General features: G+C 46.2%; 1 protein-coding gene across 1 annotated transcript; it reads right to left on the bottom strand.

The window, feature by feature from the left end:
* Positions 1–1,002: 1,002 nt before the first annotated feature.
* On the bottom strand, positions 1,003–15,918 carry sbk3 (SH3 domain binding kinase family, member 3). The gene is made up of 5 exons (XM_066714587.1): positions 15,565–15,918; positions 11,611–11,781; positions 2,468–2,612; positions 2,081–2,283; positions 1,003–1,974 (listed from the first exon to the last, which is right to left on the bottom strand). The coding sequence occupies exons 2-5, from the start codon at positions 11,689–11,691 to the stop codon at positions 1,003–1,005; spliced, it is 1,401 nt and encodes a 466-aa protein (XP_066570684.1). The 5' UTR covers positions 11,692–11,781; positions 15,565–15,918.
* Positions 15,919–17,455: the final 1,537 nt, after the last annotated feature.

Raw genomic sequence — 17,455 nt, 5'->3', positions numbered from 1 at the left:
CTACTGACACAAAGCTAACACAACTAACACAAAGCTCAACACTACTGACACTAAGCTCAACACTACTGACACACAACTCGACACTAGTAACACAACATTCAACACTACTGACACAAAGCTCAACACTACTAACACAAAGCTCAACACTACTGACACAAAGCTCAACACTACTAACACAAAGCTCAACACTACTGACACAAAGCTCAACACTACTAACACTAAGCTCAACACTACTGACACACAACTCGACACTAGTAACACAAAATTCAACACTACTGACACAAAGCTCAACACTACTGACACAAAGCTGCTGCAGGGTCTGACTGACTGGACACTACAGCACAATAACACTGACTGACTGACTGGACACTACAGTACATTAACACTGACTGACTGGACACTACAGCATATTAACACTGACTGACTGACTGGACACTACAGCACATTAACACTGACTGACTGACTGGACACTACAGCACATTAACACTGATTGACTGAACACTACAGTACATTAACACTGACTGACTGACTGGACACTACAGCACATTAACACTGATTGACTGAACACTACAGTACATTAACACTGACTGACAATAAAATGGGCAATCACACCAAGATATTTTCAATGTCAGATTTTAATAATATCAGACTAAACACTAGTAACATTAACATACTTGTATCACATTTATTATAATTCGTCTTCTTCTGGTGCTGCATATTATTATTATTATTATTATTATTATTATTATTATTATTATTATTATTATTATTATGTAATTTTATTAATATCAAATAATATCACATAATATAGCTGACCAGCGAGAAAGAGAGCTAGAGAGGGATGAGGGATCAGGAGAGGACATGGGGAGAGACAGCGCCCCCTCACTCTGTTCAGCACAGCAGAGGAACTGCAGCTAATAATCATAATCATCATAATAATCATAATAATAATTTCCCAATTCTCTCTCTGTTGTTCCCTTATCCACATCTCTCCCCCTTCCCTTATGTCTCCTCCCTCTCTCCCTGCCCTCCCCCCCTCTCTCTTACTTCCTTCCCCTCTCTCTCTGGTCCCACCCTCCCTGCCTCTCTCTCTGCCTCCCTCACTTTTAGCCAGGGCCCCTCCACCACAAACCTCTCCCACCCTCCCCCTCTCACTCCACCCTCTAGGACGCCTCTCTCCTTGGGGTCGGGGTTGAGGAGGTGAAGAAAGAGGGAGAGAGCGAGAGGAGTGAAATTCTGGAACTGGAGAGGGAGGGGGTCCCCATCCTCCCTCTGTCCACTGCCCCTCCCTCTCTCCCACAGCTGTGGACAGGCTGCTTTCTCTGCAGAGGACAGACTGCCACCCTGCACGCCTCTCTCCCTCTCCCTCCTCCCCCTCTCCCTGTGTCCGTCGTACCACTGGCAGTAGCTCCTATAGAGGGGGTCCGAGCTGCTGCAGTAGTTCCAGGGGAAGCAGCCAGTCAGCAGACAGTAGAGCAGCACGCCCAGAGCCCAGAGGTCAATACTCGGCTGCACCTCTGACCAGACTCTGCCGTCTCCCTCTCCCTCCCTGTTCCTCCCTGTCCTCCTCTCTGTCTCTCTAGGGCTCCCATCATCATCATCCTCCTCCCCTCTCTCCTCCAGCTCCTCCTCCTCTCCCTCTCCTTCTGTCCTGCTCCCTCCCTTCCCCACCCTCTCTCTCCCTCTCTGTCTCTCGTGCCCCCTCACCCTCTCTCCCGTCAACTCCGGGGCACAGTACGGCGATTCTCCTCTCCCTCCCTCTGCCCCTCCCCCACCCATCTTGACCTTTGACCCCCGGGCTCGCGCCAAGCCGAAGTCCCCGAGTCGGACCGCTCGGCATTGTGGGCCGTCGCACAGGAAGACGTTCTCTGGCTTGACGTCTCTGTGGACGAAGCCGAGGGAGTGGAGGAATGAGAGAGCAGAGGAGAGCTGCAAGAAGACGCGCTGGGCCACCCCCTCCTCCCTCACCCCCACCTGAGAGTGAGAGAGGGAGAGGGAGAGGGAGATGTTTATGCATTGTGTATGCAGATCGATTGACTGACTGACGCAGTGACGGACACTGACTGACACACTAACTGACCTCAGGTTCGATGATGTCATAGAGGTCCCCGTGTAGAGCTGGCGTCTGGGCGAAGATGAAGAGTTGAGGGGTGGAGAAGACAATGCCCAGGGCCCCTGCGAGCGAGGGATGCGCCGAGAGCGAGAGGGAGAGGCAGTACTCTCGCAGAAAGGAGAGGAGGGAGGTGGAGTGCCGAGGGAAGAGCTTCAGAGCCACAGCGGTACCTGAGAGAGCGAGAGAGAGAGAGAGAGGGAGGGAGGGAGGGAGGTAGAAAGAGGTTAATACAGACACACTGACTGACTTGATCAGAGAGAGAGTGGGGGAGAGGGAGGTAGGGAAGGAGGGAGATAGGGAGGACGAGAGGGGTGGGGGGTGAGGAGGGATGAAGGGGTAGTCTTAGTCTCTGACCTCTTTTCTTGTGGATGGCCAGAATGACCCGGCCGTACGATCCCTGACCGAGCTGCCGGACGACCTGGAAGTGCTCCGCCAGTTCAAGCGACATCAGCGACTGTGCAGTCAGGTGACACAGCTCATCCAGTTGGGTGGCAGCTGCCTAAAGCAACATCATCATCATAATAACCATAATTATATAATCATCATACTACTGCTACTACTATTACCACTACTACTAATAATAATATATATACTTACTGACATGTTGATGACTTCACACATTCATTCGTCTTTCTGTTCGCTCTCTGTCTCAGTATGTTTGCACAGTGTGTCTATGTGTCTGTGTCTCTCACTGTGTGTCTGACTGACTGCAGTAAACTCCCTCTCTGTCTGTCTATCTCTCTATTTCTGTTTCGCTCACTTGCTCTCTCTCGCTCTATCAGTATCTACATAGATTCTCACACCATGCCTGGACTACATTCCACACAACCTTCAACTCCCCCCCCTCTCCCCCTCTCCTCTTCTCCCTCTCTCTCTCTCTCTCTCTCTCTCTCTCTCTCTCTCTCTCTCTCTCTCTCTCTCTCTCTCTCTCTCTCTCTCTCTCTCAATTAAATTAAATTACAGATGCATTTTTTGCCCAGGCATTAAAAAAGAAGATTGAAATGCTCAATAGAAACAGGAATAATAATAAAGAGTGGAGAGATCCAATAAATAAGTACAAATCTAAACATACGATTACACACACGTATAATAACTATAATAACTGTCACCTTGTAATTTCAGGAACAGATACAGACACACAGCAGCAGAAAAGCTATTTACAATTTTAATAGATCTCTTTCTCACTCACAGCAATTAAAAACATAACAAAGATACATAAACTTACAGATATGTTGTCTCTGTGTGTGTGTCTGTGTCTGTGTGTGTGTGTCTGTGTGTCTGTGTCTGTGTCTGTGTGTGTCTGTGTGTCTGTGTCTGTGTGTGTGTGTGTGTGTCTGTGTGTCTGTGTCTGTGTCTGTGTGTGTGTCTGTGTGTCTGTGTCTGTGTGTGTGTGTGTGTCTGTGTGTTTCTGTGTCTGTGTGTGTGTGTCTGTGTCTGTGTGTGTGTGTCTGTGTGTTTCTGTGTCTGTGTGTGTGTGTCTGTGTCTGTGTGTGTGTGTCTGTGTGTGTGTGTCTGTGTCTGTGTGTGTGTGTGTGTGTGTCTGTGTGTTTCTGTGTCTGTGTGTGTCTCTGTGTGTGTGTGTCTGTGTCTGTGTGTGTGTGTCTGTGTGTGTGTGTCTGTGTCTGTGTGTGTGTGTGTGTGTGTCTGTGTGTTTCTGTGTCTGTGTGTGTCTCTGTGTGTGTGTGTCTGTGTCTGTGTCTGTGTGTGTGTGTGTATGTGAGTGTGTTCAGTAATTCTTCAATCAGCAGAAACTCGGTTTCTACATTAGTTAACAAGGGAGTTTGTAATTAACATGTTTGTGTCTCAAGTGTATCAAGTTCTCTGGCGGTCGTTCTCTCGCTCTCTCTCTCTGACACTGCTAGCAGCTGGACTCTCACTCCATCACTGACAGCTGTCGCCATGACGACATAATAGACACACATCCTCAGTTCCGCTGTCCCTCTGTCTCTCTCTATTTAACTACAGTTCTGCTTCTGTCCCTACTGGCCAAGTTAGGGCTAACATATATATACACCTGTAACACATTGTACTGTACATATACACCTGTAACACACCTGTACTGTATATATACACCTGTAACACACTGTACTGTATATACACACCTGTAACACACTATACTGTATATATACACCTGTAACACACTGTACTGTATATACACACCTGTTACACACTATACTGTATATATACACCTGTAACACACTGTACTGTATATATACACCTCTAACAAACCTGTACTGTATATACACACCTGTAACACACTATACTGTATATATACACCTGTAACACACTGTACTGTACTGTATATGTACACCTGTAACACACTGTACTGTACTGTATATATACACCTGTAACACACTGTACTGTACTGTATATATACACCTGTAACACACTGTACTGTATATATACACCTGTAACACACTGTACTGTGTATAGACACCTGTAACACACCTGTACTGTATATATACACCTGTACTACACTGTATTGTATATATACACTATATATAAACCTGTAACACACTGTACTGTATATATACACACCTGTAACACACTGTACTGTACTGTATATATACACCTGTAACACACTGTACTGTACTGTATATATACACCTGTAACACACTGTACTGTATATATACACACCTGTAACACACTGTACTGTACTGTATATATACACCTGTAACACACTGTACTGTATATATACACACCTGTAACACACTGTACTGTACTGTATATATACACCTGTAACACACTGTACTGTATATGTACACCTGTAACACACTGTACTGTACTGTATATATACACCTGTAACACACTGTACTGTATATATACACCTGTAACACACTGTACTGTACTGTATATATACACCTGTAACACACTGTACTGTACTGTATATATACACATGTAACACACTGTACTGTATATATACACCTGTAACACACTGTACTGTGTATAGACACCTGTAACACACCTGTACTGTATATATACACCTGTACTACACTGTATTGTATATATACACTATATATAAACCTGTAACACACTGTACTGTATATATACACACCTGTAACACACTGTACTGTACTGTATATATACACCTGTAACACACTGTACTGTATATGTACACCTGTAACACACTGTACTGTACTGTATATATACACCTGTAACACACTGTACTGTGTATATACACACCTCTAACACACTGTACTGTACTGTATATATACACCTGTAACACACTGTACTGTATTTGTACACCTGTAACACACTGTACTGTACTGTATATACACACCTGTAACACACTGTACTGTATATATACACCTGTAACACACTGTACTGTGTATATACACACCTGTAACACACTGTACTGTATATATACACATGTAACACACTACACTGTACTGTGCTGTATTTCAGGTTTGGGTGAAATTCCAGTAATACAGTTGTATTTGGTTTAATGATGATCAATGGAGTTTGGGAGGTGGACAGGCCCAATCACGGCACTCTATTACCAGCACAGCTAATCAGATGCAGCCCCCCTCAACCATCAGCAACACCAGGGATGAAGTTCCAGAGCCAAGAATCAGCAGTTCATCACAGTGGCCCTCGGAGAGCCAGGGCACCCAGAAGGCCAGCCTCCAGTGTTGCTCGTCGCCTCGCAGCTCAGACCAGTGCTTGACTGGGCACAGAGACTGGGGGAAAATAGCTCCATACCAGACCCATGTAGACAGGCATCCTTCAACTGAGCCATGAACATTCTTGGTTCATCGTTGAGATTGTTATTGGGGTCAAGTGTCATGTGGCATCCAGGACAGCGGTCAGAGCTGAGGGGGTTCCATGTTATTGCAGAACAGACGAGAAGCCGTTTACAGTGGCAGGAATGTAGCTGTGCGGCTGGCTGGCTCATCTGGGGGCTCATGGGCAACGCAGTGGGCTCGTCCTGAGGGAATGTCAGTCCCGGGTCCAAGGGGTTGTATCAAAGTGCACTCCCTGTGGACACTGTACATCTATAATACAGACAGGTTAAAAGCATAAGGCACAGTTTAACAGGTCTCTAATGATAGTTTCTGGGCTTGTAATCTGCTGTACATATACACCTGTTACTGAACTGCTGAAGTCTTTATTAAGACAAAGATCAGGGGCTGGGTGACTAGTCTTAATATGACAGCTAGACTGATGCTCACTCCTCTACTGACTCACACTGTCACTGATACTGACTCCTTCCACTGACTCACACCTTGCTCTCCCACCCACTGGCAGTTACCCAAAACATCGAGACACATCCTCACAGACTTCAATCCTGTGGTCCGTTTAAGTTTTGAGGGGGGGTCCTCCTCCAGAACGCGGATGTTTCCTCTGAAATATGAGTATCTGAGTATTCTTCCATCGTTTCTGTAGTCTTTCACAGATCGCACACAAAGCTGGGTGACACTGTTAACTTTTTTATTTTGTCCCTTGCCTTGTGTTTGAATGTGTTAAAACAAGTTAAAATAATAATCCAGAAATGTATTTCTTTATCTACATTATATTCCAATATGAGTTCGTCGCTGTTTTAAGGCTCGAAGCATCCACCATGTTTGTTGTCTTTTAGGAGTCTTACAATTCCCAGAATGCATTGTGTGATTGTCAAAATAAGACCAGTCTAAGGAAAGACTGTTTTATGCAGCCGTTTTAACGGAGTGTCTATCGTAAGTATGACTTATAACAAAGACTTAAGTCTATGTTAGTCTACTTGGTCTTATATTTTGTAAGTTGCCCTGGACAAGGGCATCTGCTAAGAAATAATAATAATAATAATAATAATAATAATAATAATAATAATAATAATAATGTTTATGTAACCGGCTCCAGGGCTGTATGGTAAATGGTAGCATATTGCTCCCTCAGGTGGCGATTCCTGGCAACTGTAGCCACTGTGGTTAGAGCAAGACAGACAGGGCCACTGCAGGAGATTTTCTCCCAACAGGAAAACAGACACAGAACTATATTTATAACAAACAGCATTTATTACACAGTTCAAAACAACAATACAATCACAATAATAATAATAATAATAATAATAATAATAATAATACAAGGAGATAACGAGAAAGACAGTGACACAGCGCCCCCTTACTCTGTACAGGCACAATAGGGGAACTGCAGCTCATTAACACATTAATAAATAAATTAACTAATTGATAGATGAAGTTCTGCACAACACTCAGAATCTCACTACTGCCCCCCCCATCCTCTTCCCCAGTGTGTCCCTCACCCTCCCCCTATTCTCCCTCTCACAAATCCTTTATATAAAACTCATTGACCTCGTACCCCAGCCAGCTAACCTCCCTCTCCCTTGTCATCTCCCCGTCTCCTCCCTCCCCCTTCTCTGCCTCCTCCTCCTCCTCTTCATCCTCTCCCTGCCCCACTTCTCTCTCTCCCTCCCCCTCCCCCTCCTGCCTCTCCCCCTCTCTCCGATACCCCAAACCCTTGAAAAACAGCCCCCCAACTCGGCTTCCCACAGACACGGGCGCCCACACCCGCACCCTCATCCCCCTCTCCCTTCCCCTGCCCCTTCTCCTCCTCCCCTTCCTCTCGCCCTCCTCCTTCACCGTCCCCCACTCCCTTGCTCTCCTCTCTACACTGGCCACCAGCAGAGCACCCACTCCCTCTCTCCGGTACCAGCTGGACACCACGAGCCGGCAGAGACGGACGTCCAATCTCCCACTCCCACTCCCACTCCAGTCTTCAACCGCCACACAGCCCACCACCTCCCCCTCCCACTCCGCCAGCCACACCTCCTTCCCAACCTCCCCTCCGCCCCCTGCCCCCTCCCTCTCCTTCTCCTGCCCAGCATCCACGTCTCGAGGTTGTTTCCTTCGTTGCCGGAGAGACGGGTCGGGGTCAGTCTGGGTTTTGGGGTCTGTATTCAGGCCCTCCTCCCTCCCCTTCTCCTCTGCCCCACCCCAGCAGCTCCCCATGTAGTCCCAGGCGGGAGAGCGGGAGCCCAGGAGCCCCAGGGAGCGAGGGATGGAGAGTCGTAGGTAGAGGAAGAGGAGGAAGACCGGCAGTAGGAGGGCGGCCACAAAGGAGTGCAGCAGGAAGCGCAGAAGGGAGGAAAGGAGGGCGAGGAGGAGGAGGGAGAGGGGGCGGGTGAGAAGGAAGAGAAGGAGGCGGGTTTGGGAGCCCTGTGAGCCCTCCTAGAGAGAGGGAGAGGGAGAGATAAGGAAGAAGAGGCGGAGAGGAAGAGAAAAGGAGAGGGGAACAGAGAGAGACAGAATTACTATTGCATATGGGAAATCACTTACAGCACATCAGAGTAGATTAATACAGACCCCACAGACACTCCTGACACACAGACCCTAATACAGACCCCACAGACACTCCTGACACACAGACCCTAATACAGACCCCACAGACACTCCTGACACACAGACCCTAATACAGACCCCACAGACACTCCTGACACAGAGACCCTAATACAGACCCCACAGACACTCCTGACACACAGACCCTAATACAGACCCCACAGACACTCCTAACACACAGACCCCACAGACACTCCTGACACACAGACCCTAATACAGACCCCACAGACACTCCTGACACACAGACCCTAATACAGACCCCACAGACACTCCTGACACATAGACCCTAATATAGACCCCACAGACACTCCTGACACACAGACCCTAATACAGACCCCACAGACACTCCTGACACAGAGACCCTAATACAGACCCCACAGACACTCCTGACACAGAGACCCTAATACAGACCCCACAGACACTCCTGACACAGAGACACACAGACCCTAATACAGACCCCACAGACACTCCTGACACACAGACCCTAATACAGACCCCACAGACACTCCTGACATACAGACCCTAATACAGACCCCACAGACACTCCCGACACAGAGACCCTAATACAGACCCCACAGACACTCCTGACACAGAGACCCTAATACAGACCCCACAGACACTCCTGACACACAGACCCTAATACAGACCCCACAGACACTCCTGACACAGAGACCCTAATACAGACCCCACAGACACTCCTGACACAGAGACACACAGACCCTAATACAGACCCCACAGACACTCCTGACACAGAGACACACAGACCCTAATACAGACCCCACAGACACTCCTGACACACAGACCCTAATACAGACCCCACAGACACTCCTGACACACAGACCCTAATACAGACCCCACAGACACTCCTGACACAGAGACACACAGACCCTAATACAGACCCCACAGACACTCCTGACACACAGACCCTAATACAGACCCCACAGACACTCCTGACACAGAGACCCTAATACAGACCCCACAGACACTCCTGACACAGAGACCCTAATACAGACCCCACAGACACTCCTGACACACAGACCCTAATACAGACCCCACAGACACTCCTGACACACAGACCCTAATACAGACCCCACAGACACTCCTGACACACAGACACACAGACCCTAATACAGACCCCACAGACACTCCTGACACACAGACCCTAATACAGACCCCACAGACACTCCTGACACACAGACCCTAATACAGACCCCACAGACACTCCTGACACACAGACCCTAATACAGACCCCACAGACACTCCTGACACAGAGACACACAGACCCTAATACAGACCCCACAGACACTCCTGACACAGAGACACACAGACCCTAATACAGACCCCACAGACACTCCTGACACACAGACCCTAATACAGACCCCACAGACACTCCTGACACACAGACCCTAATACAGACCCCACAGACACTCCTGACACAGAGACACACAGACCCTAATACAGACCCCACAGACACTCCTGACACACAGACCCTAATACAGACCCCACAGACACTCCTGACACAGAGACCCTAATACAGACCCCACAGACACTCCTGACACAGAGACCCTAATACAGACCCCACAGACACTCCTGACACACAGACCCTAATACAGACCCCACAGACACTCCTGACACACAGACCCTAATACAGACCCCACAGACACTCCTGACACACAGACACACAGACCCTAATACAGACCCCACAGACACTCCTGACACACAGACCCTAATACAGACCCCACAGACACTCCTGACACACAGACCCTAATACAGACCCCACAGACACTCCTGACACACAGACCCTAATACAGACCCCACAGACACTCCTGACACAGAGACACACAGACCCTAATACAGACCCCACAGACACTCCTGACACACAGACCCTAATACAGACCCCACAGACTAAAGCCCTGCACGGGCCTCTAATCTAGGTCCTGGCCCGAGATGCTCAGGCCCCAGCCCAGCTCTTGTCCGACAGCTGATCCCAATCTCGGCCCGAGTCCGACTGGAGCTCGTGGTTTTTTTTTTTCCCATTACACAGCCTATACTACTGTTGCAGCAATTAAAATAGTTCAGTTTTGTTTTTAATGGCAAAGTAGTTATATTTCTTTTCGTTTCTTTATTAAATTAATTTAGAAAAATGTTTGGAGCATTTTTTGTTTGTTAAATTAAAGTTTTCATTTTTTAAAGTGACGACCAAGTGGCCAGATCATGTTTGATCAATTTATCCTCTCAAATCAACACTTGACTTGCCTACAATAAAATCGATAGATATAAAACACTTCAAGCATATCACACAATGTTAGTTTAAATGTTTATTATCACCACCACAGTAAAAAGGCATTTTTTACGAGCTGACCAGGCTGCTTTGCTGCTCGCAACGTCATGAGGAAAAACGAGCTAACGGGCTGTACGATCTAAACACATCAAATAAAACACGCAGGTTATCTGAGCTCAAAAATCAATCGTCACCACAGAACATGGTAATGCTTATGTCCAATAGTTTCTAACAGTTAGACTAATGAAAATAAAGTCCAATCAAACAAAAAACAAGACAGCCTCCTAGTCTTAACATAGAACAGCCAGAAGAACAGTCTCTTACAGAGCATCGTGGAGAAAAAGCACAGCATTATTATTATTATTATTATTATTATTATTATTATTATTATTATTATTATTATATTTATTTATTTATTTATTTTTATTTCTTATTCAGGGTGACAGCATCTACAGTTTCAATCCAGTCCTGCTTTCTTCTATAACTCTTCCAGCTGCACTGAAGGCGGGGACACTTAACACGCGGCGTGGCAGCATGACCTCGTGTTGTCCGTGGAAACCATGTGTGTGTGTGTGTGCGAGTAAACTGTGTCATGTGTGTCAGTTTGATAAAACGTTATAAAACGTCTTTCTATGTTTGTTTTACCATCATCAACTTCTCATAGTTTCTTTTAATTAATTAATGTCTAAAATATGAAAAGGAGGAGGAGCCTAAAACAGGCCCGATGCCCGGCCCGCGTGTGAACTATGACGTGAAAATTGGCACGAAGCCCAGCCCGAGGGGCGTATATAAGTCGGGGCCCGTCGGGCTCGGGCTGAAATGCAGGGCTCTACCACAGACACTCCTGACACAGAGATCAATGTTTTTAATACATCACTAACCTTAATCAATTCCTTGACATAATCAATATCCTCCTCTCTCATCCTCCTGATCACCAACGTGTTCAGATCAATTTTCGGCATTTTTTCTCTAGGAGAGTCGATCCCAGTAGATCTCACTGGAACAGAGTCAGGGAATGGAGTGAGAGTGTGGAGTGAAGCGAGGGGACAGTTCTAGGAGAGGGAGACAGAGAGACAGAGAGGCTTAGTACAGTATGGCACAAGTCCAGTCCTCCTCGATGCTCTTGAGTGCTCTGCTGATTCACAAACAGTGGACACAGTTGTCCGAGGGCAGGGGATCTCTGGTATCGATAGCATAACAAAAGGTTGATGAGTACACAGTCTGTCTACCAGTCTTGTATCAACAGCAGATCAAAAACTATAACATGCTGTGGGGAGGGGTAAATTAATCACCTCCAACAGAGGGACGGGTGAGGGGAACCAGAGTTGTTACCCTGGGATGTGGGAGAGCGGGGTGAGACTCCATTGTCACCTGGTGTGCTAATGGACAGCTGCCATTGGATACTCTGGTGGGGGGGTGGTCACTCTGGAAGGTGGAGCTGGACAGGGGTTCAACTCATAAAAGATGACTTGTCAATCAAGCCGTTGAACCAGTTTTGCCTTTGATGTATCAGGTGTACCTGTATACTGTGATCTATAGTTTGGACTCTGTAATGAATCAAATTTAAACTGAATACATTATCACTGACTGACAGACTGGACACTACAGCACATTTACACTGACTGACTGGACACTACAGCACATTAACACTGACTGAGTGATTGGACACTACAGCACATTAACACTGACTGACTGACTGGACACTACAGCACATTAACACTGACTGACTGGACACTACAGCACATTAACTCTGACTGACTGGACACTACAGCACATTAACACTGACTGACTGACTGGACACTACAGTATATTAACACTGACTGACTGGACACTACAGCACATTAACACTGACTGACTGACTGACTGACTGGACACTACAGTACATTAACACTGACTGACTGGACACTACAGCACATTAACACTGACTGACTGGACACTACAGCACATTAACACTGACTGACTGACTGGACACTACAGTACATTAACACTGACTGACTGGACACTACAGCACATTAACACTGACTGACTGACTGGACACTATAGTACATTAACACTGACTGACTGACTGGACACTACAGTACATTAACACTAACTGACTGGACACTACAGCACATTAACACTGACTGACTGACTGACTGGACACTACAGTACATTATCACTGACTGACTGACTGGACACTACAGTACATTATCACTGACTGACTGACTGGACACTACAGCACATTAACACTGGCTGACTGGACACTACAGCACATTAACACTGACTGACTGACTGGACACTACAGCACATTAACACTGACTGACTGACTGGACACTACAGCACATTAACACTGACTGACTGACTGGACACTACAGCACATTAACACTGACTGACTGACTGGACACTACAGCACATTAACACTGACTGACTGACTGGACACTACAGCACATTAACACTGACTGACTGACTGGACACTACAGCACATTAACACTGACTGACTGGACACTACAGTACATTAACACTGACTGACTGGACACTACAGTACATTAACACTGACTGACTGGACACTACAGCACATTAACACTGACTGACTGGACACTACAGCACATTAACACTGACTGACTGACTGGACACTACAGCACATTAACACTGACTGACTGGACACTACAGCACATTAGCACTGACTGACTGGACACTACAGCACATTAACACTGACTGACTGGACACTACAGTACAGTAACACTGACTGACTGACTGGACACTACAGCACATTAACACTGACTGGACACTACAGCACATTAACACTGACTGACTGACTGGACACTACAGCACATTAACACTGACTGACTGACTGGACACTACAGCACATTAACACTGACTGACTGGACACTACAGCACATTAACACTGACTGACTGACCCACTCCACTCTCTTTTACTCTCAAACTCTATCTACTGTAGTATAACACACTTTATATAAAAACACAAGAACATAAGAAAGTTTACAAACGAGAGGAGCCCATTCGCCCCATCATGCTCGTTTGGTGTCCATTAATAACTAAGTCATCAAGGATCCTATCCAGTCTGTTTTTGAATGTCCCCAAATTGTCTCTTCAGCCACATCGCTGGGGAGTTTGTTCATGTTGTGACGCCTCTCTGTGTGAAGAAGTGTCTCCTGTTGTCTGTCTTGAATGCCTTGAAGCCCAATTTCCATTTGTGTCCCGGGTGCGAGTGTCCCTGCTGATCTGGAAAAGCTCCTCTGGTTTGATGTGGTCGATGCCTTTCATGATTTTGAAGACTTGGATCTTTCTCTTCATATTTTTTTGCATACCTCTATTAAACCATTTTGGCCAATGTTTGTTGGTCCTCAATTTGCTAAATTTTGGTACAAATTGCTCATGAGCCTCAAGTAGTATATTCTTAAAATATACCCATCCATTTTCAACTGACTCTGTATCCATTGTGCTCCAGTCTACCTCTTCTAAGTGCCGCCTCATACCTTCAAGGTTTGCTTTTCTAAAATTGTAGACCATTGTTTTAGACTTGGTCCTTGTTTTTTGAAAGAATGCCTCAAAGCTAACCATGTTGTGATCACAATTTGCCATTGGTTCTCTAACTAGTGTCCCCCTGACTCTATCTTGGTCATTTGAAAAGATCAAGTCAATGCATGCTCTCTCCCTGGTTGGTTCCCTGACAAATTGAGTTAGAAAGCAGTCATTTACCATCTCAACCATTTCTATTTCTGCTTCTGTAGTCCCAACTGGGCTTTCCCAGTCTATGTTTGGGAAATTGAAGTCCCCCATTATAACAGACACATCCTTGCTACATGCAGTCCTGATTACACTGTACAATGCAGCATCTTTCTGAATATCTGAGTTGGGTGGCCTGTAACACTCCTACCGCTAATCCTCCAGATCTCTTGTCCAAAAGTTTCACCCACAAAGATTCTGTTCCGTTACTGGGATCTAATTTGAGTTCTTCTGCCTCAATGTCATTTTTCACATATAATGCTACCCCACCCCCTCTTCGATTTTGCCTGTCTCTCCTAAACTGTGTGTATCCTTCCAACTTGTATTCATCCCCATCATTTTCTGTAAGCCATGTTTCTGTCACTCCTACAACATCATAGTCACACGCCAGCACTGTGGCTTCCAAGTCTAACATCTTGTTCCTTATACTCCTGGCATTGAGGTACAAACACTTCAGGACTTTCCTACTAGCAGTTTCCCTTGGTTTTCTTTCCTTAGAGGAACATCTCCCATTGTCAGAGCTCCCTGCCCCCCTACATAACACACTGTACTGCCACACACCGCATTATAAAACACTGTACTGTCTCACATACTAACCGAGTAAAAAATATTACTTATTTTGATTAACTTTCTAAATTAATATAAATGTTCGATGCTATTATTATGCTTATTATTTATTTACTACAACTGTTATCATAATTATTTGTATGATTAATATCGCTACTCCAAAGCTTTTTAAAACTATCTAGGAATGTTACAAAATATTTACATCACATCACAACACAAGGCAATTCGTGTTGATCGAGTCGTGGTGAATCACGGCAGCACACGAACGAGCGGCCAGCTGTGCCGCGCAGGCGCACACGGGTGTGACTGTTACTGCTGATATTACACGGCGCTGCACGGCTCCCGCGCCTGCGCACAGAGACGCACGGACACAATGAGCCGACATCCTTGTAAGGCGACAGAGCGCTATGCAGAGACGGGAGCAGTGGGGGTGTTTCTAACAACAACTCCTCCGGTTCTAACGGTTCGGTTCCCGACCAAAACTACACACACGCAGGCCACCCACATGCTCCCCCGCCCGACCCACTCACCCTCTCGCTCACCCCGGCGAGTCGGCCCGTCTGGCGAGCCCGAGAAAGAGGCACCGAAGCCCGGCCAGCCTCGCTACTCGAGACCGCTGCTCGGCGACTCCTGGTGCGCAAAAATACAGACAGACAGATCGTGGCGACGTAAACGTTGTGTAAGCGTGAGAGCAGCGAGGACGTACGCGTTCGATTGCGTAAGCCGGTTTAGAGAATAGTGTTTATTTATAAATTGGGTTACGTAACCAGCGCAACCCCGGGAGTCAGGCCTGCGTCCTCTCCTGTACGTAAAGAGCGTAAGTGGCGACGCATCGGTTTGCGTATATTGCTGTTTGAACAGCTCCGTCAGCCTCCTTCTCCACCCCTGTATATAAATGCCTCTCCTCCTCCCTCCTACTCTCTCTATTCCTCTGTCCTCTTCTGTTCATTTATTACTAGGGAATTATCCTCTCTCTCTCTCTCTCTCTCTCTCATATTCAAATTCAACGTGCTTTATTGGCATGACCAAAAACAAGTATTGCCAAAGCAGTTGATATTATATGCATACATTGAAAAATAATAAAAGGTAAGAAAAAGGAAAAACAAAATTGAAACAGTACAATATAATTTATAAATAAAATCTTAATAGACATGTACATTTACTTTATTTATAGTTTACAAGTTTACAGCTGGTGCTCATGTATGTTTTCACAGTGAGCCCCTCAGGCTGTGGCAGGGGCTGTGTGTCCCTCCCCCAGGAGGATAGCTATTTGTTTTTCATTTATCAATTCAGAAAATGATTTTATAATATTTATTAATTTATTAAAGAATGTGTCCCTTTGGCATATTTATTGCAGTGGAGGAGGAAGTGCATCTCTGTCTGGACCTCTCCTGTCTCACAGTGACCACAGCGCCGCTCCTCTCTGGGCAGCCAGCTCTGCCTCTCTCTCTCTCTCTCTCTCTCTCTCTCTCTCTCTCTCTCTCTCTCTCTCTCTCTCCTTTTGTGTACTTCTGTGGAATGCTGCTGTTCAGTCTCCTTCTGTTTATAACTGATGCATTCTCTCTTTCTGTCCGCCTCCCACTCTACTGTACTCTACCCCCCAACTTACACTCAGACACACAACCAGAAACACATAAACAGTCAGACACAACCAGACATACAGTCAGACACACAATCACAGTCAAAGACACAACCAGATGCACAAAGACAGTCAGAATCAGACTATTCTAATCTCTATAGATACAAATGGTGTACAATAGTAAAGTGACTCTACAGCAGTACACATCTGTATGTGTCCTGAAATTGGGAGAACATGTGTGTCCTGTGGAGATGATGGGGACACAGAGAGCTATAAAATCAGAACATAAGAGAGTGTTGAATCGAGAGGAGCCCATTGGCCCCATCGTGCTCGTTTCGTGTCCATTAATAACTAAAACCCCATTTCCACTGGCCTGTTCAGCTGCCCCTCAGCGGCCGGGCTGTGACGGCGCTACACAAACCGCAGCGGCTCCACTCACTGTCGCGGGTCCAGCTGCCCCAGGAAGACACTGACACACAAGTCCAACCGCATCTGGACCCTCGGCACTCTGGGACTCAGTGTTTTAAACTGGAGGCTAACTGTGAGTATCTGTGGGAGAATGAGCTGCGTTGCATTATTGAATACAGTGCGCTGGGTTTACATCTGTCCCGTGTAGCCACTACATGTCTATATCATGAAATACACAGTATGACAGTCACAGCCAGTTTCTTAAGCAAAACTCATACATGTGTATAGAAATACAGCTACAACACTGGGATCCGTAACTTACTGAACAGTTTTCCCACAAATTCAGTGTTAGCATGTTTTCTCTGTACCTGCTGCTTTATCAATGTGCAAAATAAAATAATCACTCATCAAATACATCGCGGGTGGAATTGGCTTTTATAATCAAT

The sequence above is a fragment of the Amia ocellicauda genome, chromosome 1 (genome assembly GCF_036373705.1).
Source record: "Amia ocellicauda isolate fAmiCal2 chromosome 1, fAmiCal2.hap1, whole genome shotgun sequence".
Taxonomy (NCBI): Eukaryota; Metazoa; Chordata; class Actinopteri; order Amiiformes; family Amiidae; genus Amia; species Amia ocellicauda.
The sequence above is the reverse complement of the archived record's forward strand: the minus strand, read 5'-3'. Positions and strand labels throughout refer to the sequence as shown.

What these genes read in the sequence shown, in the direction of transcription:
- sbk3 (XM_066714587.1), bottom strand. Translation starts at nt 11,691, where the DNA reads ATGCCGAAAATTGATCTGAACACGTTGGTGATCAGGAGGATGAGAGAG. An exon ending in ATGTCAAGGAATTGATTAAG is followed by an intron (nt 2,613 to 11,610) that starts GTTAGTGATGTA and finishes ATGTTGCTTTAG; the next exon opens with GCAGCTGCCACCCAACTGGA. An exon ending in ATGACATCATCGAACCTGAG is followed by an intron (nt 1,975 to 2,080) that starts GTCAGTTAGTGT and finishes TCTCACTCTCAG; the next exon opens with GTGGGGGTGAGGGAGGAGGG.